The sequence below is a fragment of the Polyodon spathula genome, chromosome 17, assembly GCF_017654505.1.
Source record: "Polyodon spathula isolate WHYD16114869_AA chromosome 17, ASM1765450v1, whole genome shotgun sequence".
Taxonomy (NCBI): Eukaryota; Metazoa; Chordata; class Actinopteri; order Acipenseriformes; family Polyodontidae; genus Polyodon; species Polyodon spathula.
Window position 1 is genome coordinate 36,067,774 of NC_054550.1, and position 27,194 is coordinate 36,094,967.

The following is a 27,194-nucleotide window of genomic DNA, read 5'->3' on the forward strand; positions in this document are numbered from 1 at the left end:
TCCAAACTACACTGAGTTACAAAAAATAAAAATTATCCCCTGTGCTGTTTAGTTCAGGGCTGCCGTAGTGACTGTTTTAAACAGACTTTCAGCTTTTAAAGTAAGTGTTGTGCTGTGTGTTGTGTCTCAATTGCACGCCCGGCCCATGTATCTCCAGATCCTCCAGCAGGGTGGAGAGTCGCGCTTCAGTTTTGTGGTTGCAGGTGTTTCTCTTCAGTCACAGAGAGGTGTCTATTGTGGGCACTTTGTGCCGTTGTGTGTTTTGCTGCTTGTTTTGCATGTGGGTTTCTCTGCACAGTTCGTGGTAATTCAGTTTCTTTGAGCTACACAGAGGCACTTAATGAACTTATGTTGAGTTTCACTTTTTGTTTTTGTTACAAACTGCTTTGTTGCTTGAAGAGAATCAGACATGCAAACCAATATTAGCACCTACACTAGTGTCCTGTCATGAAGAGGTTAAACTGCTATACCAAGACCTCAAACACACTTATTGTCGATGTGTTTAAATGGTTGCATTACAACCTTATTTGGCGACTGCTATTTTTGACACATTGAGCCAGACTCTCAAAGCGATGCTGTGGCTCTTCAGTCATCTTGAGTTGTTTCTGATTAAACAGGGTTTCTCTCCCCCTCGTCATGCCGATTTGGAGTAAATACCTTTGAGAACTTGGCTCGTTGTGTCAGGGCTGTGTGCCGCGCGGTGAGAGAACAGCTCTTTAACATTGTGTCAGGGCTGTGTGCCGCGCGGTGAGAGAACAGCCCTTTAAGGATGTGAACAGTATGTGAGCGGTGCATCTCCACCCAGCTGGTATTTTATTCCTGGAACATGATGTTTCTAGTTTGATGTAAACTAACTGCTAGTGTACAATTTCGTTTCGGCTTAACAGCAAGAGCCACTTTTGATTAGAACGCTAGCAGGTGTCTAGCCTAACTGTATAGCATGTAGAGCAGATGTGGTTCTCACATGTGCCCGTATGTATAACTGCTGTGTAGCATTGTATTATAACATGTTCTCATGAGAGCTGAGTGTGTGTCTGTATATATGTATATATATATATATATATATATATATATATATATATATATATATATATATTATATATATCAGAATATTTTCCATTAAAAAAATAACACTGTAATCTTTATTGTGTCCCAATGCTGTTTGTTTTGTTTTACACCTGGTAAACACATACAGCTGTGTGTGTGTGTTTGTGTGTGTGTGTGTGTGTGCGTGTGTGTTCTGTATAGCAGTTGTCTCCAGTCAGTATTATTTTCATAGTCATTAAATCAGGGTCTCCTGTGAGATATCAAAGCTTTTAATTTAAATCCCAGTAAAGCTGGAATGTTAGTTAGGACCCTTGTGCATTTGTGCGTCTAATAAAATTGTTAGGGTTACTTATAATGTCATTTCTAAATGGAGCACCATGTGACCTCATTAAACTTAAAAAAAGAATCGCTTAACGTTAAAGAAACAAACAAAAGGACTATTCCCTCTGTAAGCAGACTACTGGATTACTCCATAGATTCATAATCAGCGAAGCAGCTTTCAATGTGCGCTGTCCTCGTCTGCTCTTGAAGCTGCCACACTGAGGGGAGAGGCTGTACCGTCTCGAAGCTGCCACACTGAGGGGAGAGGCTGTACCGTCTCGAAGCTGCAACACTGAGAGGAGAGGCTGTTCTGTCTCGAAGCTGCCACACTGAGGGGAGAGGCTGTACCGTCTCGAAGCTGCAACACTGAGGGGAGAGGCTGTACCGTCTCGAAGCTGCAACACTGAGGGGAGAGGCTTTACCTTCTCGAAGCTGCCACACTGAAGGGAGAGGCTGTACCGTCTCGAAGCTGCCACACTGAGGGGAGAGGCTGTACCGTCTCGAAGCTGCATCACTGAGGGGAGAGGCTGTACCGTCTCGAAGCTGCCACACTGAGGGGAGAGGCTGTACCGTCTCGAAGCTGCCACACTGAGAGGAGAGGCTGTACCGCCTCTTTGAACCTGCCTGTGCCGCTGGCACGCACATGCATGACTGTCATGTTAACTCTAAAGCAGCACAAAGGTTAATCGCAGATTTAATTTCTTAAAGAAGCTTCCTAACCTCTTACTTGTATCTTTAAAGACTGCACCAGATCTTCATTTTCTGTTTCTGGCTTTGTTTTGAAGACCAGCACCCTTTGCTTGCACACATTTCTTTAATAAACACATTTCAGTAGAAAGAAATCTGTACGCTGCACAGTCAGATTTGCTGTCTTTACATGATGTTTTCACATGAAAATTGCAGCTAGTTTTCCTGTGTTAGCAGTACTACAGGAGTGCAGTTCTGCACTTTCACTGGAGCGCTTTGAAATATAATCATACCTTCTAAACACCCCTGATCTCAGTCTGTGCACTTTAAAGAGTTCAGACAGTCACTATTTGCCACATTTTTGCAGTTTCTGGATCTGTTTAGTGTTGCTGTTGATATTGAAATGCTGCAGTAAGTCTAAATAGAGCTCAGCATTCAAGGCGTGACTCGTTAGTGTCCCTGGTTTTGGTATGAAGTCTCTGAACTTGGGAATGGTGACAGAGCTCCAGGGTCACTGGCCTGGCTCTGCTGAAGAAAGTGTCCCGGGATGATCTGTGACGTGTTCAAAGAGAACGTGGCTCTCACTTTGAATTCCAGCACGTCACACTGGAAGATGAAACATTATTTATATTCCTATATAGATCTGTGGATATGCTCTATATAGTTGTATAATTTTAGTAGAATGGTAATGCGTACGTTCAAACAGGAAAACCTGTTTCCCTTCATCATTGCTCTTGATGTGACATTAAGGATTATTGTGTTGGTGTACCATCTCTTTTTCTGCTGTTTCTCCTCCTCTTCATTCAGCGCATGTGTGTATCTGGTAATTACAATGAGAAGCAGGTCTCTGTTTGTAAATGATATTGCTCTCTTTCTCCTCCTCTTCATTCAGTGCTTGTGTGTGTCTGGTAATTACAATGAGAAGCAGGTCTGTTTGTAAAGGATATTGCTCTCTTTCTCCTCCTGTTCATTCAGTGCATGTGTGTGTCTGGTATTTACAATGAGAAGCAGGTCTCTGTTTGTAAATGATATTGCTCTCTTTCTCCTCCTCTTCATTCAGTGCATGTGTGTGCCTGGTAATTACAATGAGAAGCAGGTCTCTGTTTGTAAATGATATTGCTCTCTTTCTCCTCCTCTTCATTCAGTGCATGTGTGTGCCTGGTAATTACAATGAGAAGCAGGTCTCTTTGTAAAGGATATAGCTCTCTTTCTCCTCCTCTTCATTCAGTGCATGTGTGTGCCTGGTAATTACAATGAGAAGCAGGTCTCTGTTTGTAAATGATATTGCTGTAGTGCAGGCTGTGCAGCAGACCTTCACTCCTCTGAATGGATGAGCACCTCGCTGCTTTAATGGGACTGGGCTGGCATGGTCACATGGTGTGCAGGCCGCCTCTCTCCTGCCTCAGCTGCTGCTGTCTGCACACTGCCGGCTGAGCTGCGGAGCACTGTACTGCAGGCCAGCATTACCACATTCTACCTTTCTGGAGATTTGGGATAAATATGCAATATGAATTCATGCCATTTACTCACAGCCTGAGCGCTAACCGCATGCCTTTTCTTCAACTGTTTGCGTTCTAATTTCCAAAGGGGATTTTGTCCTTCTCTTTTTTTTTTTTGCCAGACCATGTATTCGTTTGATGAATTCAGGTAAGCTTGTATATATACATTTTTTTTCTGTTTTGTTTAAAATGGTAACTGCCTGATGTTATTTTCCATTGTGTTGTCGTGTGCAGTATAACATAGGATCTGCTACCATAGAGAGATGTGTCTTTTAGAAAGAGCTTTTAATGGAACAATGGATTTTGTCAGCATTTCTGTTTACCTGCATTGTTTTTTTTTTGTGGCACAACCCCAGCAGCTGCAGACAGGCCACAGGGTGCATGTATTTGGCAAGCATTTCTGAAGGGGTTGTTTTTAAAGGGCTAATATAATTACAGAATGAATCAGCATCTGCAGAGAGGATTCAGCGCTGCAGCTTGTTATTGTCCTCATTAAGCTGAACGATTAGCTGTGCACACAGAGGAGTGACAGCAGTAACATGAATGAATCTTTGTGCAGGCAATGATTGTTCAGTACAGCATCATCTTTAAATAAGTAAATGTGGGTTATTTTCTGGTGCATGGAAAACTGAAATATTTGAGAACAAGAACACAGCCCCCATTCACAAGCACTGACTGCAAAGAAAATGCAAGTGCATCTATTGCTCAGATGCAAGGTAGTAGAGTACGTGTTTTCTATGCATGAGGCTGCTTGAGTTAATACAACGGTGTTTGATCCCTAATCTGAACTGACATCAGATGTACTGTAACAGGAGTAGATAGAAATGTGATCAGAAAACAAGCCAGGTGTGTGCTGTGTTGGTTTCCATCGCTGTTTACTGGTGAGGCAGACGATGTGGCCTGATGAAGAAGCAGAAAACACTGTGCTGGATAAAAGCAGCCCCCAGTCTGACACTGCGATGCAGTGTTACTGAGCACACCTCACTGCTCTCACTCACTGCATCCCATCAGAAAACACTGTGCTGGATAAAAGCAGCCCCCAGTCTGACACTGCGATGCAGTGTTACTGAGCACACCTCACTGCTGTCACTCACTGCATCCCATCAGAAAACACTGTGCTGGATAAAAGCAGCCCCCAGTCTGACACTGTGATGCAGTGTTACTGAGCACACCTCACTGCTGTCACTCACTGCATCCCATCAGAAAACACTGTGCTGGATAAAAGCAGCCCCCAGTCTGACACTGCGATGCAGTGTTACTGAGCACACCTCACTGCTGTCACTCACTGCATCCCATCAGAAAACATTGTGCTGGATAAAAGCAGCCCCCAGTCTGGCACTGCGATGCAGTGTTACTGAGCACACCTCACTGCTGTCACTCACTGCATCCCATCTCATTTAGTTTTATTTCTCCTCCCGTGTTCAGTGAGGGGCGGACTGACTGGAGGAGGATTTCAATGAAATGATTGCTCGTCTCCGCTCGCTCTTCTCTTTCGTACCCGGGGGATCTCAGCCCCTGACCTTGGAAGCTGTGTATAGACCTGTGGATAGATCAGCTTAGAGACAGCTGCCATTGACTGTATGGTCTTTCCCCTTGAAGCCAGGCTCGCGCAGGGCTCGCAGTTATTTATCAGGGGAAGTGCTGGTTGATGAATGCATTGTGGTTGCCTGCCCCTACCCAGACCTGTGAGCATGCTGCAAAGGAAGTCATCTTGGAAATGCAAGCGTATCCCTTTAAGGATTACACTGTATAATAGAAGCACACTGTAGATGGGAGTGGGGGATGATTTTTTTTTCTGGTGTAGAGCTCACACCTGTGAAATTGTAAATACTGTTATTTTCAGGGGTGTCTTGAAGGTCAATCCAGACATTCCCATAAACGTTTTAACAATGTTGATTCATAGTCCAGAAATTGAAATTCTGGTTTTAGACCCTCCCAGTCCCAGTGAAACAGCCCAGGTTTTAAAACCGTGTCACTACTAAACGGCTTCCTTTCTTTAGTGTATGTGTAAAATGTGCCTGTGCAAACGGTTTGCAAACTTGTGTTTTCAATAGAAGAATTGCACAATAGCCAGACACTGCCAGCTGGGGGTGTTTCTTAATAGGCAGATTGCTGGAAGTCGAGAGTAATTCAGCAGTAAGCAATAAATCTGCACCGCACATACGCTTGCTGATTGCATTCTATGGCTTTGAGGGTACAGCCAGTGGAGGGAATGTGCTTATTAAGATGTTTTGTGTATTGTATTGATGCAGTGTGTATTGCAGCTGAATTGATTATGGAGTGTTTTGTCTTTACTCCAAACTCCAGTCTGGGGCAGTAATAATTCCTCCTGTTGGAATGCACAGAATGGCTGCCTTGCTTTATTGATTCTGAGATCTCTATCTGTGTGGTGAATGCATACACGCAATCTGTGAGAGCCTGAGAGCGCTCAGGAATAGAGCTGTCATCTATCTGTGTTTATAATACATACACGCAATCTGTGAGAGCCTGAGAGCGCTCAGGAATAGAGCTGTCATCTATCTGTGTTTATAATACATACACGCAATCCGTGAGAGCCTGAAAGCGCTCAGGAATAGAGCTGTCATCTATCTGTGTTTATAATACATACACGCAATCCGTGAGAGCCTGAGAGCGCTCAGGAATAGAGCTGTCATCTATCTGTGTTTATAATACATACACGCAATCTGTGAGAGCCTGAGAGCGCTCAGGAATACAACTATCATGGTATTTATCTAGAGGCCAATGCCTGTCGGTCCTGTGGATTCCAGTACAGGACTGTGACACCGGTCCTGTTGATTCCAGTGCAGGACTGTAACGCCGGTCCTGTTGATTCCAGTGCAGGACTGTAACGCCGGTCCTGTTGATTCCAGTGCAGGACTGTAACGCCGGTCCTGTTGATTCCAGTGCAGGACTGTAACGCCGGTCCTGTTGATTCCAGTGCAGGACTGTAACGCAGGTCCTGTTGATTCCAGTGCAGGACTGTAACGCAGGTCCTGTTGATTCCACTGTAACGCAGGTCCTGTTGATTCCAGTGTAGAGGACTGTAACGCCGGTCCTGTTGATTCCAGTGCAGGACTGTAACGCCGGTCCTGTTGATTCCAGTGTAGAGGACTGTAACGCCGGTCCTGTTGATTCCAGTGCAGGACTGTAACGCCGGTCCTGTTGATTCCAGTGCAGGACTGTAACGCAGGTCCTGTTGATTCCAGTGCAGGACTGTAACGCCGGTCCTGTTGATTCCAGTGTAGAGGACTGTAACGCCGGTCCTGTTGATTCCAGTGCAGGACTGTAACGCCGGTCCTGTTGATTCCAGTGCAGGACTGTAACGCCGGTCCTGTTGATTCCAGTGTACAGGACTGTAACGCCGGTCCTGTTGATTCCAGTGCAGGACTGTAACGCAGGTCCTGTTGATTCCAGTGCAGGACTGTAACGCAGGTCCTGTTGATTCCAGTGCAGGACTGTAACGCAGGTCCTGTTGATTCCAGTGCAGGACTGTAACGCAGGTCCTGTTGATTCCAGTGCAGGACTGTAACGCAGGTCCTGTTGATTCCAGTGCAGGACTGTAACGCAGGTCCTGTTGATTCCAGTGCAGGACTGTAACGCAGGTCCTGTTGATTCCAGTGCAGGACTGTAACGCAGGTCCTGTTGATTCCAGTGTACAGGACTGTAACGCCGGTCCTGTTGATTCCAGTGCAGGACTGTAACGCCGGTCCTGTTGATTCCAGTGTACAGGACTGTAACGCCGGTCCTGTTGATTCCAGTGCAGGACTGTAACGCAGGTCCTGTTGATTCCAGTGCAGGACTGTAACGCCGGTCCTGTTGATTCCAGTGCAGGACTGTAACGCAGGTCCTGTTGATTCCGGTGCAGGACTGTAATGCAGGTCCTGTTGATTCCAGTGCAGGACTGCAACGTTTGTTGAGGCTGAAGACTTCCTACTCTACCACGACAAGCATGGCCTGTGGAGGGAAAAGATATGAAGTCAGTGGAGAGGGGGTGGGGGCAGTATGGCTCACAGCCCCCAGCCACCATCTTCTGTCTCAGCTTCTGCTGTCACCAGGAGGTGCAAGGTGGAGGCGCACTCTGCCCAGGGGCTCCGTGCAGCAGACACTGTCAAGCCCTGCGTGTCAAATTCTGGCACATTGCGTGGCTTGTCTACCTTTACACATTAGAATAATTCTCATGTGGCCAGAAAATAGTCTTTCATTGTTTACTTTTTTTTAGCATCAGTGTCTGAGTTCGGCGCTGCTTGTTCAGAGGCTCCAGCTCGAGGAGGGTCACTAAAGAAAACTGACGGATTGTTTCTTAAGATTTGTTCTTTGCACCGGTAAATGGTCCTCATTGGATTTGTGGAAGTAGCTTATAACTGTGGTCTGATCTCATGCAGAGACTACTGTTTCATCTTTTTAAGGCTCAGGTTTCAATGAAATCACCTTGAAATAAGTGGATGCATACTTCTAAAGCAGATGACTGAAATAGAAAGAATCAAATAACCTCTTTCTAGTTTGCAATCAGCAAACGCGAATGGGCATAGAGTTTATCAAGAAAATATTGACATGCATGAAAAATCTGTACTTGTGAATCGGAGCAATCAGAGTGTCTGAAGAGGCTTGATGCGATTGATGAATTCAATGCCAGACTGATTACACCATGTAACTTTTTTTTTTTTTTTGGTTCCTGGGTAGTAAGTGTTATTTCCTAATTGCTTATGCCTCAAAAGTATAGAAAATGGCTATTATTCCCCACAAACTTTGCTTTTGTGACCAGGACAGTGATATTTCTAAACCTTCTAAATCTTTTGTAGTCATTTTTGTATTACTTTAGTATAAATACATGTTAATTTGGATTCATATGTTGTTTTTTTCTGACTTTATGTGAACGAAAAGACACAAATTTGCCCGTTTTCCCATTGGAAATAGTGATATTTTGAAATATCACTGTCCTGGTCACAAAAGCAAAGTTTGTGGGGAATAATAGCCATTTTCTATACTTCTGAGGCATAAGCAATTAGGAAATAACACTTACTACCCAGGAACAAAAATTGTGTTACATAGTGTTATGTGTTTCCAACTCTTAGGACATCCGTGCGTATGTCGGTACACATTAGAGGGGTCTCTTCTTCATGCTCTTTTGAAAATGTGTTACATCGAGGTCCTGAGATCATTTATCACGTGATCCTGACACTTTTCTATTTTTTTCCACTGCCCTTAATGAGCCCTGGTAGATTTTACTGCGTGCATGCATTGTTCATCGTCCCTGCAATTTAGCTTCGTAATTGCACAGTTTCCCTGTAAATTAAAATAGAAAGGAAGCAGCACTTGCTGTGGAGCGACGTGGAGATTCCATCAGCGTCTCCGTGTTACAGCTGCCTTCTAATTTAAACTGTCTCCTGTCAGAGTTTACAGGCCTTCCAAAGGGGAGCGCAGTCCTGGGTAATTCAGGTTTAAAACTGGAACAAGTTAATGATCATCTGGAAGTCCTCACCATAATCCTAAATCTCACAGCAAAAACAAATTCTCTTCCCACACAACCAGAGATTTGTTTCACTGAAATGAGTACTGGCCTAAATAAAAGCTTTAAGCCACTGTTTTCTCTGTGTGTTTGTTTCTATATTTGTTTGATATAATGTCTTGTGTTCTGGCACAGTTTGCCCTGTGATTTCTAACTCTGAAGTGTGCTGAGTGCTTGTACTTTTCTGAAATAATTTTTCTTGAGGGAAAGAAATAGTGACTGGGACAGTGATGCAAAATAGACAAGTCCTGGGGCATTGTTTGTTTCAGAGGACGGGACCTTCAACAGACCCCCTAACACCTTGGGTGCCCGAGGGCCGGAGAGTGGCTCTTCAGAGGGCCCCTCACTGAGCTGCCCACTCCTCTACTGAGACTGGGCTCAACCCTGCTTCTCTACAGCCATCTGACAAGGTATTGCCTTGGATGCAGATATTAAAGAGCGAAGGGCTTTTGTCAAAGAACAGGATTAGAGTCTTAGTCAGATTCCTTTTAGCTCAGACCTGAGTTTACCCTAGACAGAACAGGGCCTCTTTCCAGTGAACCAGCGTTCCAATAATGTTCACATAACAGCCCATAATATTCTGTTTATATGAGCGAAGGTCACATAGCCTTTTCCTCTACGGCCACGTTCATTGTGTAGTCAAGTCCCTATAAAATGTGCCCTTAGTAAAACCATCGCAAAGTGTAGGAAAGCGCAGTGAAAGCTTGGTAAAGCACAGATAATTGTAAAAGGCATTGTGCACGGGGGCAGATTTTAACATGTGACACTGTTTAAATGATTGCATGTGTCTTAAGGAATCAAGTTCCGTGGTCATAAGCTTGTGAGTCATTCCGGTAGTCATAGCTCTATATAGCAGCCCAGGAGAGCATGTCTAAAGGCTGCTGTATAACTGCTAAAGGTTATCCACAGTCATAGCTCTATATAGCAGCCCAGGAGAGCATGTCTAAAGGCTGCTGTATAACTGCTAAAGGTTATCCACAGTCATAGCTCTATATAGTAGCCCAGGAGAGCATGTCTAAAGGCTGCTGTATAACTGCTAAAGGTTATCCACAGTCATAGCTCTATATAGCAGCCCAGGAGATCATGTCTAAAGGCTGCTGTATAACTGCTAAAGGGTGTGACTTGTAAAGGAGAAGCTATTTTATCTTTTACATTCCAAATGGCAGAAATGAACCTTGCGTGATGTGCTTGGGTGAGCTATGCGGGAGATGTGGCCCGTGGTATTTTTATTGTGGTGCGGGGGCGATGGCTGCATGGATATATTCTTTACAGGCAGTTTCCACTCCACTGTTGCTAAAGTCTCACCGTGTAGCTCAGCCGGGTATCAGAGGCTGTGCAGGTTGTCCACTTAATTGGGATCAGAGGACACAGACAATGTTTTTGTGCCACTGCAGAGCACTGAAAACAATAGGACTGCGTGCCAGGCTTGATCTGAACACACCAGAGCGTCCTAGCACGGTGAGGACAGATTTACAATGGAACGTGAGCCTTCAGTCAACCTCTGTAAAAACAATGACATTGCAGACAGCCAGGCTGACTGGAAAGCACAGCAAACTGTGATAAAGCACAGTGATAGCATAGGCAAGCATTGCAAAGTCCAGAGGGGTATGGTAAAGCATATAACAAAAAAAAAAACATGGCAAACCAGGGTAAAGTGTTGTAAATGCAGAGTCTAGCCATGGGAAAAACATGAGTGCAGTCAACTTGTATAAGGCGTGCTGAGACTGGGACTCAGTGAAGAAGTTAGTGGTTACAGGTGAAGCAGGTGTAAGCACTGACAGGGCTCACTGACCCACCGGAGCAGCAGAGGGAGCTACTGAGTCAAACACAGCACACTCCATTAGTGGATCAGAAAGCTGTTCTGATACTATCTGAACCCCATTATTCATGAGTACTGATGCACTGAGGCAGTTTTTTTGTTTTTTTTGGATGTCATACTGTTTATTATAATGTCAACCAATAGAAGGATTCTATGAGAACAGGTGCACATCGAGTTAGTGATTTTTCCATGGTTGGCCAGACTGCAGAAATATTTCATTTATTTAAAAAATATCAGATTGCTTCCGGACTAGAAACATTGCATTTACGTGTGTGTATTAATGTTAGGAGGATCATATTTTCAAAGCTCAAAACCGGGACACATGGTCAAATAATCGATCAGACTAATTCAACCATTTCAATACAGGCTAATGGTTCTTTTAAATAGCCATCCTCTATCTTGCCAGCTCACTAATTTCAGGGTGTGTAATTCGTGGCAAATATTATTGTGTTCAACATTATACGTATAGCTCCTGTATTGTTATTATTATTATTGTTATTAATGAATAGTGAATTGTGCAGATCGTTCTGGCATTTTTCTTTCTTGCTTTATTATACTCCCGGTTTCAGGACGGCTCTGTTTCTTGACAGTTTTGCTGTGGTTTAACCTGGTGGATTGAGAGGCTCACCCTCTCACTGCTCTGCCTGCTGAGCAGCTACGAAACTCCTGTACTGCACATAACTGTGGACGGATATGGAATATAGATGAAAGCGCATGGCACTGAGGAATAAGCACGTACAGTGTGTCTGAGTTAATCACTTTATAACAATAATACCCTAGTATCTTGTAAAAAAATGTTTTTACTGCAGGTGGCATAAAGCAAGTTCTATAGGAAGCGTTAACAAAATGTGTCTGAAAACCATAGGGGCAGCTCCTGATAAAGGGGCTTGATTCTCTCCACACTGAAAGGGACTGGGGCAGGGTTACAGCTACAGATTGCTCTGTTTCTCTGTGGAAAGCATCTTGTTTGCAAGGCTTTTTTTTTTTTTTAAGTTTAGTCCTCAATATCCCCCTCACAGACCCATATCGGGGATCCCCAAATATTCTTTCCAATAAAAAAACCCAAACAACTGCTACTCTCAGTTTCATCCGTACAGTCGGTTGGGGGGGCGGGGGAGGCGGGGGGGTATACCCAGGTATGTTAAGGTAGGGAGTTCCGATACAGTGGGAAAGCATTCACCGCAGTGACTCATGAAGAGGGACCCATTGGCTGGCATGCTGGAAATTCTTCAGCTGAAATTCCAAAAGCAGCTTCTTGTGGTATATGGCACTAACTTACAATCATTACCAGGTGTGATAATTAAACAAAAACAATGATCAAGTGAGGGCTTTTCAGCCCGTGGACTACACTCTCACGGTATATGTTTTTTTTTTTTTTACCATTTCAATTGTGCTCTTTGATGCATCTTGGGTCAGGTGATCCCTGAAGCCGTTTGCTCGATCAAGAACCTGTTTGCTGGGATATGTTTTCATTGGGGCAGCATGTTTCCAGGCTGATGCAATTAGAACCCCTTGCTGGAAGCAGACAGGAATCTGCTGCAGGAACATGCATGCATAGAAAAGTCTTGCTCTTTTAAAAACTAGTGTTTCAGTTTGCTGCTGGCCAGGATCAAGGGCAGTAGATAAGGGTTGTTTTGCTAAATATTTCTGGCAGCCCCATCAAAGCAAGTTCTCTGTTCAGCTTCCTTCGCATGTATTTCTGAACCTGTGCTGCTTCCCACAGCAGCTAACTCTGCCGTGTATTCGCAAAGCAAAGTGAAGTGCAAAAGTTAATAGAAAAAAATATATGTGTAAAAGGATTAGGCCCTGAGTTTAACAGATTCCCCTTGAGCTGTACACATATTTTTTTTTACCGCATCTGTAACTCACAACACATTGAGAACAGAACCCAGCGACCTGCACCGCACACCATCTCCCAGCGAGATCAAGGGCAACTGCATATACAAGCCTGAATTAGCTAAAGCATTTCAGATCGACATAAATAATACATTTTTACTTAAACATTGCACTGAGAGTTGCTGCGGTGTCGCCATCTGACACCAAGCGCACAAAGCGGAGAACCCAGATGAATTCCTTACAGTTGTGTCAGAGTAGAAGGCAGGTGGAAATGCACTGGGGACAAGCAAGCCGCAGTCAGATTGAAGCTAACCCGAGGGACAGAGTCATAGAAAACCACAATGATTGAGGGTTTAATTAAGTCTGCAGATCTAATAGGACTGTTTTAAAGCATCAGCTGAGTTCAGACCCCTCTAGTGTTCTGCAGTTCAGTGGAGAGACGGGGCGAGAGATACGCAGAGAATCTGATTTATTATTGAACGTCTGCGACAACGTGATCTGGCTGTGGAGGCGAGGCAGGTCCTCTGTCAGTAGACTCACCAGAATCACAATGAAGCTGTCATCCACAGACATTGCTAGTAGACCATCTGCAGTAGCTGCCTGAAACCAGTATGGTTCTTTGTAAGCGTGCAACCTGGAATATACACACGGCGTGCGTGTGTGCGAACTGTATAACGCGAATCAAATCCGAGCACTCTGTAACTGGCCAGGTTATTAATTCAGTAAGGGGTTCAGCATTTGCCTCTGTTTTATCCAGCGGCTTTATCAAAGACACATCATTCATTATTCATTTTCCTAGCTTTGGCTGCATAGCAGAATTACTGATTGTGTAGTCTGCCAAGATAATGTAGTTTACTTAGAGGATAATTGATGTGTGAGCAAGCACAAGCCAGGGCCCATTTTAGATCCTTAATATATTACATTGCATTGATAAAGGGGATTAGATACTGTATAATCATATTGATTTTATATATCATTCTGCATATTGTAGCAGTTCTGAATGCTAAACTCACTATTAATCCAATACATTGTGTGATAAAAACAAACAAAAAAAGCATGTTTTCTGAACCTTGTTTAAGTTTTTTTAAAACAATTTTGAACAGTGGTGCATAATGCACATTTAGGAAAACAACGCATTTCAAATCTAAATAAATCTGCTTTTAGCCAGCTGCTCCAGCTCAGTGAAATGGTGGCGTGGCTCTTTGTGCAGCGCTGTCATTGTCCTTGTTTTTAAGGTGAAAGGGAGGATGTTCCTGCATGTTCCAGTAACCCTGCAGCCCTGTTCAGTGTGAGTGCACTGCTCTGTCTGATCTCACTGTTCCCAGGAGAGCCCTGCACCTTTCAGTGTCCTGTTTCAGTTCACAGAGCAGTTCTAGCGTTTCCAGGAATGTTTCTTCCATGTCAGCTTCCCACATCAGGCTTAATGCAGTGGCATTTAACAGTGTGGAGAAATGACACATGAACCTTTGTGCACATTCACTATTTTTTTTAATAGATTTTAACCCTTTATCTTTTTTTCCTGTAGCATGAGTTTCCAGTGTTCTCTTCCCTACTGTTTTGTCACGATCTCTCGCACTGTAATTCGTGCACTTGGATTGTGCAATGCAAGCCAGCTTCAGGCTTGATATGATTTATTGAAGAGGTGATATTTACAAACTGTACAAACTGCAGTGTCTCTGGCGAGGTCTCTACGCATGGCGCTCGTCATTCTGCTGTGTCTCTGGCGAGGGCTCTATCGTTCTGCTGTGTCTCTGGCGAGGTCTCTACGCATGGCGCTTTTTGTTCTGCTGTGTCTCTGGGGAGGTCTCTACGCATGGCGCTTGTTGTTCTGCTGTGTCTCTGGGGAGGTCTCTACGCATGGCGCTCGTCGTTCTGCTGTGTCTCTGGCGAGGGCTCTATCGTTCTGCTGTGTCTCTGGCGAGGGCTCTATCGTTCTGCTGTGTCTCTGGCGAGGTCTCTACGCATGGCACTTGTTGTTCTGCTGTGTCTCTGGCGAGGTCTCTACGCATGGCGCTTGTTGTTCTGCTGTGTCTCTGGCGAGGTCTCTACGCATGGCGCTTGTTGTTCTGCTGTGTCTCTGGCGAGGTCTCTACGCATGGCGCTCGTCGTTCTGCTGTGTCTCTGGGGAGGTCTCTACGCATGGCACTTGTCGTTCTGCTGTGTCTCTGGCGAGGTCTCTACGCATGGCGCTGTTCTGTTGTTCTGCTGTGTCTCTGGCGAGGTCTCTACGCATGGCGCTCGTCGTTCTGGCTCTGGCGATCGTTCTGCTGTGTCTCTGGCGAGGTCTCTACGCATGGCACTTGTTGTTCTGCTGTGTCTCTGGCGAGGTCTCTACGCATGGCGCTTGTTGTTCTGCTGTGTCTCTGGGGAGGTCTCTACGCATGGCGCTCGTTGTTCTGCTGTGTCTCTGGCGAGGTCTCTACGCATGGCGCTCGTCATTCTGCTGTGTCTCTGGCGAGGGCTCTATCGTTCTGCTGTGTCTCTGGCGAGGTCTCTACGCATGGCGCTTGTCGTTCTGCTGTGTCTCTGGCGAGGTCTCTACGCATGGCGCTTGTTGTTCTGCTGTGTCTCTGGCGAGGTCTCTACGCATGGCGCTTGTTGTTGTTCTGCTGTGTCTCTGGCGAGGTCTCTACGCATGGCGCTCGTCGTTCTGCTGTGTCTCTGGGGAGGTCTCTACGCATGGCGCTTGTTGTTCTGCTGTGTCTCTGGGGAGGTCTCTACGCATGGCGCTTGTTGTTCTGCTGTGTCTCTGGGGAGGTCTCTACGCATGGCGCTTGTCGTTCTCGTGTGGTTTTGCATCCTCTTGTAATGAACCGTATGACTGATTGCACATTGAGTTTGTTGCTGCTGCTGCTAATTGAACAGGAATCAGTGAAGCTGCTCGAACCCCCTTGTGGTAGATGTTGCCAGACTCCAGAGCGGATTTGAAGACGCAGTATTATCCGGTTCCAGGTCAGAACAGAGACTGTGGCTTTGTAAGCTCATGCTGAGTCCAGGATTATTTGATTTGATCTTTATGGAAGTAAAGCTGCTAAGTGTGCGAGGTCACGTGCCATTGTGAAGACTACACCGTCTGCATTCATGAATTATCCATGAAATAAGCACGTTGTGTAATACCAGGAGGCATGCTTTGCTGGGTCTGCTCTTTGTGATCTTTAGGAACGTTGACAGGTTGTCTTCTGGCAGCAGACATGTCAAGATCACTAGCACTCGAATTCATGCACTTGGATTCTGCAATGCACGCCAATGCCAGGGTTAATGGGACTTAATGCAGTGGCATTTACCAGTCTGGAGAAATGACACATTAACCTTTATGCAAATTGCCATCATCCATGCAGAAATAAAAATTAAAGAAGAATGTGTAATGCGTCACAGCGTGTCTGCATCTGTTTAAAAGGGTTTACTCGTGCTTCACTAATGTTAGGGTTTCTAATTGGGTCATGTATGCAAACGTGGGTGAGTTCACTAGAGTTATGGAACAATCCAATGTCACTCACACCCGGTGGACTTCAGTGAAAAAACAGCCTCTGTAAGCAATGTGGAGACTGCATGTAGGGTTAGAGATATTATTTGAGTCATTGAAATAGATTTTATTAGAAGACATCAACACATGCAGGCCTAAGCACTGGAAACATACAGCAGGCTTTTAAAATACATGAACTAATGCCAAAGATGACAGCGGATTTATTTATACTTAGGGTTCAGAATGGCTGGATGTGGTATGCCAGGAATACAACAGTAAAACAGACAGAGAGGTGTTTTTCAAAGAAAGCTGGAGAGTGGGATAGTTGGTAGAAATGTGCAATTTATTTGCTAAAATAATTCAAACATTATTTTCTGCTAGATATATCTTACAGCATTCTGTGTCTGTGGATATAATTGTTACTTTCATAGTTCCTTCAGGAGAGAAGAGAAAGCCACACAGCAGAGTTGTAATATGGAGGGAGGCAGCTAGAATCGTTGTCTGTCTGCAGAAAGGAGGGCTTGTTTCAGTCCTGGTGAAATCCATTGCTATTTGTCATCCTGTGAGTCTTGCTGTATGCAGTGAGGTACAGTGCTGTGATTCTGCAGATAGAGCTGGAGGTCACAATTATTAATAGTCCAGCAACCTCAGGCTACCCAGAAAACTGCAAAGTCCTGTCTGCTCTGTGAACAACCAGGGAAAGGAATTGAAGCAGACAAACAGGCTCACTTTGTGCAGCAGGGCTCGTGTGAGTTTCTAAACCCAGGACTGGGTGCAGCAGGGCTCGTGTGAGTTTCTAAACCCAGGACTGGGTGCAGCAGGGCTCGTGTGAGTTTCTAAACCCAGGACTGGGTGCAGCAGGGCTCGTGTGAGTTTCTAAACCCAGGACTGGGTGCAGCAGGGCTCGTGTGAGTTTCTAAACCCAGGACTGGGTGCAGCAGGGCTCGTGTGAGTTTCTAAACCCAGGACTGGGTGCAGCAGGGCTCGTGTGAGTTTCTAAACCCAGGACTGGGTGCAGCAGGGCTCGTGTGAGCTAAACCCAGGACTGGGTGCAGCAGTGAGTTTCTAAACCCAGGACTGGGTGCAGCAGGGCTCGTGTGGGTTTCTAACCCTTTCCTTTGAGATTTGGGCTCATGAAAGAGTGTTGAAGTTAAGAGACATGCAATGAAGCTTGAGCCGTTCGAATGAGCAAAGGGTGTTTAACACGCTTCTTCAACCTGTAGTTTTGTTTTTTAACCATGACATGTTTCCTGTTGTGTTTCCTGTCTTTTAATAATACATTTATTTTAACAAAGTAAAGCAAGGCTGCAATAGCCACATCCTTCCAGTACGCTCAAGGTCTGCCCCTGCTTATACTTCTCTATAGCTTTATCTATCTATCTATCTATCTATCTATATATATATATATATATATATATATATATCTGTTACACAAACACCGAGTGTTCCCCTTCTAGAGGAAGCATTTGCCAGCGGTACAGGGCACAATGGCACCTTGGTAAGTAACATTGTTACTGCAGTCGAGATTTCACAGCATGCTGTTTCTTTTTTTTACTTTTTACTGTTGTGCAGCCTGTAAGCTTCCGGTAAAATAATAAAAAAAGTGCCTGTGCATTATTGATCATAACAATGAAAGAAGTTGTCTTATCTTGATATGACTAACTGAAGGTCATTATCAGACAATATTGACTGATTCTGAAAGTGGGTATTATTACAGACTTTATTATATTATTATAACATGTATTGTTTTTATAATTCTCATATCTAATGGTCCTATTATTAAGCATCCCTGTGAGTGGAGCTTGTGTAAATATGCAAATCTGATGCCGTGGGTATTTTATTGGTCCTAATGGTTGGTTCATGGCTGTGTTCTATGATTCTCTCTGTAAAGTTCAATTGCAGGTGAATGCATGAAAATGAACCATTTCACTGTTTTAATAGTGCTAAGGAATGTGTTTTCATGTCCACATGTTTACATACCCTTCGATCTGATGCGTCATTTCCTCTTGGATTATGTGTGGCTGCCCCAAACTCCACAAAGCAAGTCAACTAAACATTATGAAAGAGACTTGCAGCTTCCCACTCACCTGTCTTCAGTCTATCAGCTCAGAGATCAGCTGGGGCTTCTCTGTGTGGTGAACTCTCTCTGTGGTGGTTGACTGAGTGGTACAATGTAAAGCCTATCTGCTCTAATGATAAGAATTGTATCTTAGCATAGACCAAAGTTCACTCTTCATTCCCTACCTCCAATACTACCACTGCTGTGGTTCCCATCACTTTAAGATCCATTCTGCTCCAGATATTTACTCTAACCAGGTTCTAAATTACTGAACAGAGCAGGATAATGTAGGAGTGGTCTGGAAGGAGAACCAGGGTAGAGAAGCACAGTGCTGTTAGACCCGACAGCCTGTTTCTGTTCAGACAGTGGCATAGCCACAGGCACTGACTCACACTAGCTCCAGAACCATCATTCAGGTCGTTGGTGCAAATGCAGGTGTTTTTTTGTTTTGTTTTGCATGATTGAATCTTTGTTCCTCTACTGGGTGACATTTAACCCTTTCAGTGAAGGATGCAAAATCAAGTTATATAATTATAAAAGGAACACCTTTATTGAGCACACATGAGAACAGGACAATGTTTGCTTTTCACATGTGTTTCTACGCTAGACTGGGACCTGGGAGTCCCATGAAGATCCAACGTGATTTCCCACGGCATGCGTTGATAACATACGGCACTCGGAGAAGGTGGGACCTTGAGAACTGAAACTCAAATGAAGAGCAGAGCTGTGTTTAACACCATGGAAGAGAGATGGCTCTGGCACAGTCCAGCTTTATAGATAGGAGGAGGGAGAAAAAACCTTTCAGTACCGGGGGGGTCAAAGCTGGTTCCACTCCTGCTCTTTGTTCCAACCCTGTTCTAAATTGAACCAATTGAACCTCCATCCAGACCCTGCAGTAGTTCATTATCTCATTTTACCTATGAAACCTGGAGTGGAATAGCCCCGAGGACCGGGATTGAGCCCCCCTGTTTAGTAGCTTCTTTGCTTGATCTGTTGTAATGAACATTTTATGTTGAATAAAACACCAGGGCATTGCGGGTGTAGTTGTGTTGCATGTATTTGCATAGAGGGGAGATCACATTGCTGTTAATTAGGAGTGACTGTGTTCACCTGGAGCCTGCGTTCTTCTTGCAGAGAAGTTCTGGTGGATCTTAACGTATACTGTAGGAAACTTTTTGAGGGGTCAGTTGTGTCAATGCCTTTGTTATTTTGATGCTGTGTTTTTAAGTTCTTCAAAGTTCTTCAACCTGTCAGCCCTAATACATCTTTCCCTGTAAGCATTCACTGTATAAAGTTCCATTAAGTTTTAATCTCCGGGCTCGGTTACTGAATGAATACACCTGTTTCCTAATAGGTGTCGGGTTAGGGTTTTTAACAGGAAGCTTTTTCCCTGCGATGCTCTGTTATCATCAATGCCAAGTTTATCATGACCTTGAAGTTAACTGTGTGTTAATACATCATCATCATATATATATATATATATATATAATATATATATATATATATATATATATATATATATATATGTGTGTGTGTGTGTGTGTGTGTGTGTGTGTGTGTGTATAGCATTTTATTCACACCCTGGTCCTGTGTCAAGTTACTACAGCAAATGCACAGTAAAGTATATCAAAAACATACAACCAGGTGAAAGCACATTCAAGTAAAAGCATTGTAAAAGCAACCTTGCAAATTCTACAGGGCTCAACACCAGGTCTCCCCCACGAGCCACCCCCATAGCTCCGCTCTGAATGCAGCGTGAGGTCCACTGTGTAACCCTACTGGGTTTACAGGAATGGGATGAGATAAAAGCGTTCTCCACAGGCTGCCTGCTCCTTGGGGAATCCCTCTTCCAGGACTGTGTGTCAGTCTCCTGCATGTGATCTGCACCCTCAAAAACAATCATAGCAAAAACATCATGTATCAGAGAGCAAAACAAGAATCACTTTTAAAATTGAGTAACTAAATCACTCTGGGCATTCATAATTGCAAAAATATGCCTAGCTGTTCTGCTATATGCGATCGGTTTTCTGATGTGTTTTCCCATCAGAGTCCTATTAATAAACATGGCAAGCCAGGGTGAATGATGGTAAATGTACAGTATAACCATGTGGGAAAACTGCAAAAATACTGCGGTCAACGTTTCTAAGGGGAGGGCTGAATGACCAGTCCAGTGCGGATGGAGCTTTGCTGCAGGGTGTATAGATTTGGTATCAGAATGGGTGTCAAGGATCTTATTTACATAATCAATGAGTCAGTGTGTGCTGCTGCAGCGTGTATGGTTTCCTGCCTGCTGTTCAGTGTATCTTTACTCCCCGAGGTGCATCTGGGTTCCAGCAGCCTCGAAGCTCGCCGAGCTGGGTGCTGTTTGTTCTTAGTCGTGCCGTGTGGTTTACAGGGTCCGCATTTAAGATTTAATTCAGCTGAGCAACAGTCAAGAATATCAAGAGACCAATATTTTTTTTTGATCAAAATCTGTTCCCAAAATTCACTACACTATATACAGTGTATACAGCGCACACTCGCGAATTCACTGCAGTAAATACAATACAGTGTCCAGTCTCTCAAATTCACTGCATTTATACAATGAATACAGCGTCCAGTCTCTCAAATTCACTGGATTTATACAATACAGCGTACAGCGTCCAGTCTCTCAAATTCACTGCATTTATACAATACAGCGTACAGCGTACAGTCTCTCAAATTCACTGCATTTATACAATGAATACAGCGTCCAGTCTCTCAAATTCACTGCATTTATACAATACAGCGTACAGCGTCCAGTCTCTCAAATTCACTGCATTTATACAATGAATACAGCGTCCAGTCTCTCAAATTCACTGGATTTATACAATACAGCGTACAGCGTCCAGTCTCTCAAATTCACTGCATTTATACAATACAGCGTACAGCGTACAGTCTCTCAAATTCACTGCATTTATACAATGAATACAGCGTCCAGTCTCTCAAATTCACTGCATTTATACAATACAGCGTACAGCGTCCAGTCTCTCAAATTCACTGCATTTATACAATGAATACAGCGTCCAGTCTCTCAAATTCACTGCATTTATACAATACAGCGTACAGCGTCCAGTCTCTCAAATTCACTGCATTTATACAATGAATACAGCGTCCAGTCTCTCAAATTCACTGCATTTATACAATGCGTATAGCATCCAGTCTCTCAAATTCACTGCATTTATACAATACAGCATACAGCGTCCAGTCTCTCAAATTCACTGCATTTAACAATGAATACAGCGTCCAGTCTCTCAAATTCACTGCATTTATACAATGACTCCAGCGTACAGTCTCTCAAATTCACTGCATTTATACAATGAATACAGCGTCCAGTCTCTCAAATTCACTGCATTTATACAATGACTACAGCGTCCAGTCTCTCAAATTCACTGCATTTATACAATGAATACAGCGTCCAGTCTCTCAAATTCACTGCATTTATACAATGAATACAGCGTCCAGTCTCTCAAATTCACTGCATTTATACAATGAATACAGCGTCCAGTCTCTCAAATTCACTGCATTTATACAATGAATACAGCGTCCAGTCTCTCAAATTCACTGCATTTATACAATGAATACAGCATACACTCTTGCAAACGCCCTCGTGAAACTATCCTCAGCATTTTTCTAGCTCTGCTTTTTTCTGTGTTGTTGCCTAAATTCAACATTCTATGATCAAAGCATATGTAGCTGCCTTATAATTGTAAAACTGTTTGGAATGCAGTTTTATTCTGATCAATGGCTAAATTTGATTTCTAACTGCATTTTCTGTGCCCTTCCGTTTTAAAAAAAACTTTTTTCAGAAAGCATGCCCACGCAATTGAGCAAAGCCAAAGCTTTCAAAACTCTCAGTTAACAAATTGTTTGTTTCCATTCTGATTCCAGAACAGTTTGAATCCGTTCATGCAGTAAACACTGCGCATTCCTTCCTCTTCAGATTCAGAACGGTTTGATTCTGTGCATGCAGTAAACACTGCACATTCCTTCCTCTTCACATTCAGAACGGTTTGATTCTGTGCATGCAGTAAACACTGCGTATTCCTTCCTCTTCAGATTCAGAACGGTTTGATTCTGTGCATGCAGTAAACACTGCGCATTCCTTCCTCTTCAGATTCAGAACGGTTTGATTCTGTGCATGCAGTAAACACTGCGCATTCCTTCCTCTTCAGATTCAGAACGGTTTGATTCTGTGCATGCAGTAAACACTGCGCATTCCTTCCTCTTCAGATTCAGAACGGTTTGATTCTGTGCATGCAGTAAACACTGCGCATTCCTTCCTCTTCAGATTCAGAACGGTTTGATTCTGTGCATGCAGTAAACACTGCGCATTCCTTCCTCTTCAGATTCAGAACGGTTTGATTCTGTGCATGCAGTAAACACTGCGCATTCCTTCCTCTTCAGATTCAGAACGGTTTGATTCCGTTCATGCAGTAAACACTGCGTATTCCTTCCTCTTCTGTTGCTTCTAAAGTTTTTTTTTTTCCTTCTGCTTCCTTCTGTGAATGTATTTCAGACTGCCCTGCTTGCCAAGTGACAGCTCAGTCTGTTTTTGCACTTCTTATTAGTGCATTGGTCAATTTTGGTCAAAATTGGTTAATTTGCTCTCCACGCTGCCCTGGCTGCTCTCCACGCTGCCCTGGCTGCTCTCCACGCTGCACTGTCAGCTCTCCACGCTGCCCTGGCTGCTCTCCACGCTGCACTGTCAGCTCTCCACACTGCGCTGGCAGTAGGGTCCTGTTACCCTTCTGGGTAAGCTGTGGTTGTTTATGTGATGACCTGAAGTGTATGATGGTCTTGTGTAAGACAGCCCTGGTGACAGAGATCCACAGTTTAACCACAGAACTGGATTGAGTTTCTCTTGGCAGCTCTGGGAGCTGCTGCACGTTTACATGTAAAAACCCATATGTGTGTTTTATGGTACGCTGGATGTTTATTGTAAATCATGAATGTTAGGTGGGTGTTTCGGATAAGTGCAGATTTCTTTTTTTCTGAAATTGTATCTACAAGAAGCTGACTTGTCAGAAATTCTAAGGATGGTTTTTAAACATTTTAGAAACTTTCTTCTCAAGCTGTTAAAAAAACACTAACAAAGAAACTGCTGAAATAGTTGGAATTCAACTGCAATTGCTAAAAACATGTAGCTTAACCCCCACGCTGTGAATAAAGCACAGTGTAGAAGAAAGCTTTGTCATGCAGATCTGTCAGTAACCTACTAATGGTTTGGAGGTTCAATCCAGGAGCCCAGAGTAGAAAAGCTTCATATTTCATTGGCTCTCCATTATAGACCTGGGCTTGAGCAATGTCTCCAGAGTGGAAAACCAGAGAGCTTTTAATCTCATCTCATTACCGACATGGGACAGAGTCTGTAACAGCAGCACATCACACAACACTGCCTGTTACACAGAGCATCGGGAAGTCATGGAAGGCATTGTGAAGCATTGTAACGCGTGGGCTAGTGAGGTACAGGTAACAATAAGTCTCAAAACACTTGGGCTTGTCCAATGGGAATTCCCTGCAGCAGGTCCAGGGAGCACCATTTTACAAAGGGGTTATCCTTTATTTACATGCTGTCTGTTATTATCGTGTGCTACACAAAAGCTCTTCCAGTTTTCTTGTACAGGATTAATGAAGGTGTAAGACATGGTATAACGAAACATCCTAGTCTAGCTTTTAATAGGGGTATGTAAATCAAGTGATGACTGATGGTTAATCAGCATGTATAGAATAGCTTGCGCTCAGGCTGTTGTGATGCTTTGCTTTATTTTTGTTCTGGTAATATAATACTGACGGGCCGTGTCTCATGCTCTCCTTCCTCTCCGTTCCTCTCTCCTCTCTTCTCTCTCCAGTGAGCAGAGTATTTGCCAGGCTCGGGCCTCTGTCATGGTGTACGATGATACCAGTAAGAAATGGGTGCCAATCAAACCGGGCCAGCAGGGGTTCAGCCGGATCAACATCTACCACAACACAGCCAACAACACCTTCCGCGTGGTGGGGGTCAAGCTGCAGGACCAACAAGTGAGCACTGGGGCACAAGGGCGCCCTCTACTGAGGGGGTTTAGAAATACTACGAGGAACTGAATAAGCAATGACCCTTTTCCCAATAAGTCCGTCTCAGTGTCCACTAGTCTGCAAAACATTTCGACCACAAGTCTTTCTCAATGTCTTGAATTCTGCAAATGTTTTGACTAGAAGTCTTTCTCAATGTCTGCAGTTCTAGTCAAAACATTTGCAAAAGTATTTCGACATTAAGACATAGAGAAAGTCTTCTAGCCAAACTATGTTTCAATACTTATTACATTTCTGTTAATAAATTCAGTACTATTGAGAGTTTAATAGTTCTGGATGTTATTTTCAGGGACACTTCATTTGTTGTGTTTCTACTAGCTAACTACTATTTCATGATAAGTTGTTTTTTTTTTTTTTTTGCACTATGGTCCTAATAGTTTAAATGTAGCTACTTTAGTAGAATGCATGTCTTGAACCTCTAGGTGTGATGCATGTTACACAGACTCACCTTCCCTTTCCCTCCTCATTCCAGGTTGTTATAAACTATTCCATTGTGAAAGGACTGAAGTACAACCAGGCGACCCCCACCTTCCATCAGTGGCGTGACGCGAGGCAGGTGTACGGGCTGAACTTTGCCAGCAAGGAGGAGGCCACCACCTTCTCCAATGCCATGCTGTTTGCTCTCAATGTGCTGAGCACACAGGATGGAGGTAACAGCATCACAGCTTTACAGTGTAAAGATCAGGGCACTGCAGATGCTATGAGGTGTGCTAAAATAAATAAAACCCTATAATATAGATAGATAGATAGATAGATAGATAGATAGATTCAACATATATTCCTGAGCCCAGGACCACTGAGAATGGTTGCAAACAGAATAACATAGTAAGAGGAATGTAAGAAAATCTAGTAAATGGCATCTGAAGAGAGTTGCACCTGTAGGCTTGCCTGCTCTCTAGCTCCTGTTTCTGAGCGGCTCGAGCTGGATGAAGATGTGACCCCACTGGTTCCTGAGTTGACTGTGCTTGCCGAAGCCGAATCTAACCCAGCAGGGTTATTTATCAATCAGTATCATGTAGTGCTTTACTATTCCCAGTACACTGCTGCATAGATTTTGGTATCTGGCTCTCCAAAAAGGTTTGTCACAGTGCCCTCTTCTGGTATTGCGTGGCAGTGACAGCAGATTTCCCAGTGTGGAAGATTCTGCAGTTTGACTCTGAAGGTGGAGTGATGAGAAAGCGGTGGAGTTCTCGGCAGAAAGAATCACTTTAACATCATCTTCTTCTTTAGCTCTTTAAAGTGCCTTTTCACGCAGCGTTAAAGACTTTCCCATTAGTCTTAACTACAGTCTGTGGATATACAGGGTGTTGAAAGTAGCCTTCAGCTGCTGCCAGTCAGTAATGTGAGAACTGGCTAATGGATCTTAATAAGGCTAGTTAGCAGTGATCTCAATCACCAGCTCCCTTCATACATGCGTGCCTGTGTACAGCTCTCATTGATAGGAGCCTGGTTCCTCTGTTCTATTGAAGCTCCATTAATGCGAGGCACTGTGCTGCACTCCCAGGCACTGTCACAGCGGGCTGCTTGCAGAGTGTCATTCTTACAGGGATTGAAACACACAGTACCTCTCTCTGTGAAGTTTCTTTCGTAAGTTTCTTATTTTCTTTTTATTCATTTTTCAGCCTGGAACAGGCTCATGGTTCATGCTTGATAAATTCAATGGTTCTTTTATTTTATTGCTTGATTAGTTTGCAAGCCTGCTTGAGATTAACTCAACTGAAGCAGGTCAGATTCATTGAAGCTGACATCATTGGCAATGGTTTTTCATTGATGAAACCATTGTATCATTTCTTTTTCGTTGGCTCTAAAATGGCTTCGGATTTGCGAGACAACTCCTTCAAATACAGTAGCAATGGCGCAACGCCCCTGAATATTGAGCCGCTGCTCAGTGGGTGTGTTGGATGTGTTTACCCAGGGAAAGCTGCCCTGTGTTTCATGATTTCAGATAACCAGGTTTCGGTTTCCCTTCAGTAATACACATTTCCCAGGCCAGTCCTGTGATCCCCGGCCCATTCCACACTGACGTGAGGAGTGACAGGCAGAGCTGCTGGTTCTCAGGCTGCACTGGAGGCTGGGGACTGGAGGCAGGAGAACTCTTCTCCTGTTTCACCCCTCCGCTGGCTCTGCCCGCCATGATGCACATATGGTGGAGGGGCTCAGATGTCAGCCTGCCTGTCACTGCAGAGTCTCCGAGTCCTTGGCAGCACCGCTGTAGAGAAGGGGAATGCTGCTGGCCTGCCTGTGCTGCCCAGGATTCCCCTGCCTGTTAGAAATCGGTTCAGAAGCTGCTTCCACCCGATGAGCTCTTCAGCCCCGGACTCCGGGGAGTCCTTCAGCACAAATGCAGAGCATTACCTGCTGCCGTGTCTCTGCAGGCTCAAGCTGAGAAAATAACCTGGCTTGCTTTGTTTAAAAAGAATAAAATTACAAACGGAGAAGATGCCTGGACAACAGGCCAAGAGGGCCCATGCTAGAGGAATCATCTCCACCACCATCAACCTCAGCAGTAAGTGCAGAATATATTCCTCTGCAAAGAGAAGATTTAATCTTGATCTGTGTGCATTCACTGTGTCTCTGTAGATACACTATATATACATATAGTGTGCTGTACATGCATAGCTTTCCTCTTTCCGTTCTTGTGCAGTCCGTAGTCGTTTTACTCGACTGTCTTATAACTCAGCTGCACACCCACTTATGAATGTGTTTAGGTTGTATTTGTCAACAATCAACCATATTTGTTTAACATCAGTATAATTGTCTTCATGCACATCCATATGCATTCATGAATATGTATGATGAAATAGATTAAAAAATCTAGTGCACAGCTCTTGTCCAGCAGGTTCTCACAATAGCCATAGTGAAAGGAC

The 27,194-nt window shown here is 44.0% G+C and overlaps 1 protein-coding gene across 1 annotated transcript in view; it reads left to right on the top strand.

Moving 5' to 3' along the window:
- The first annotated feature begins 3,449 nt into the window (after positions 1 to 3,449).
- Positions 3,450 to 27,194, top strand: part of LOC121330006 (ena/VASP-like protein) — a 42,081-nt gene continuing 18,336 nt past the window's right edge. The window contains exons 1-3 of the mRNA XM_041276192.1: positions 3,450 to 3,702; positions 24,108 to 24,276; positions 24,800 to 24,977. Coding sequence (XP_041132126.1) covers positions 3,680 to 3,702; positions 24,108 to 24,276; positions 24,800 to 24,977 — 370 coding nt within the window. The 5' untranslated portion in view covers positions 3,450 to 3,679. The remainder of the gene's footprint in view (positions 3,703 to 24,107; positions 24,277 to 24,799; positions 24,978 to 27,194) is intronic.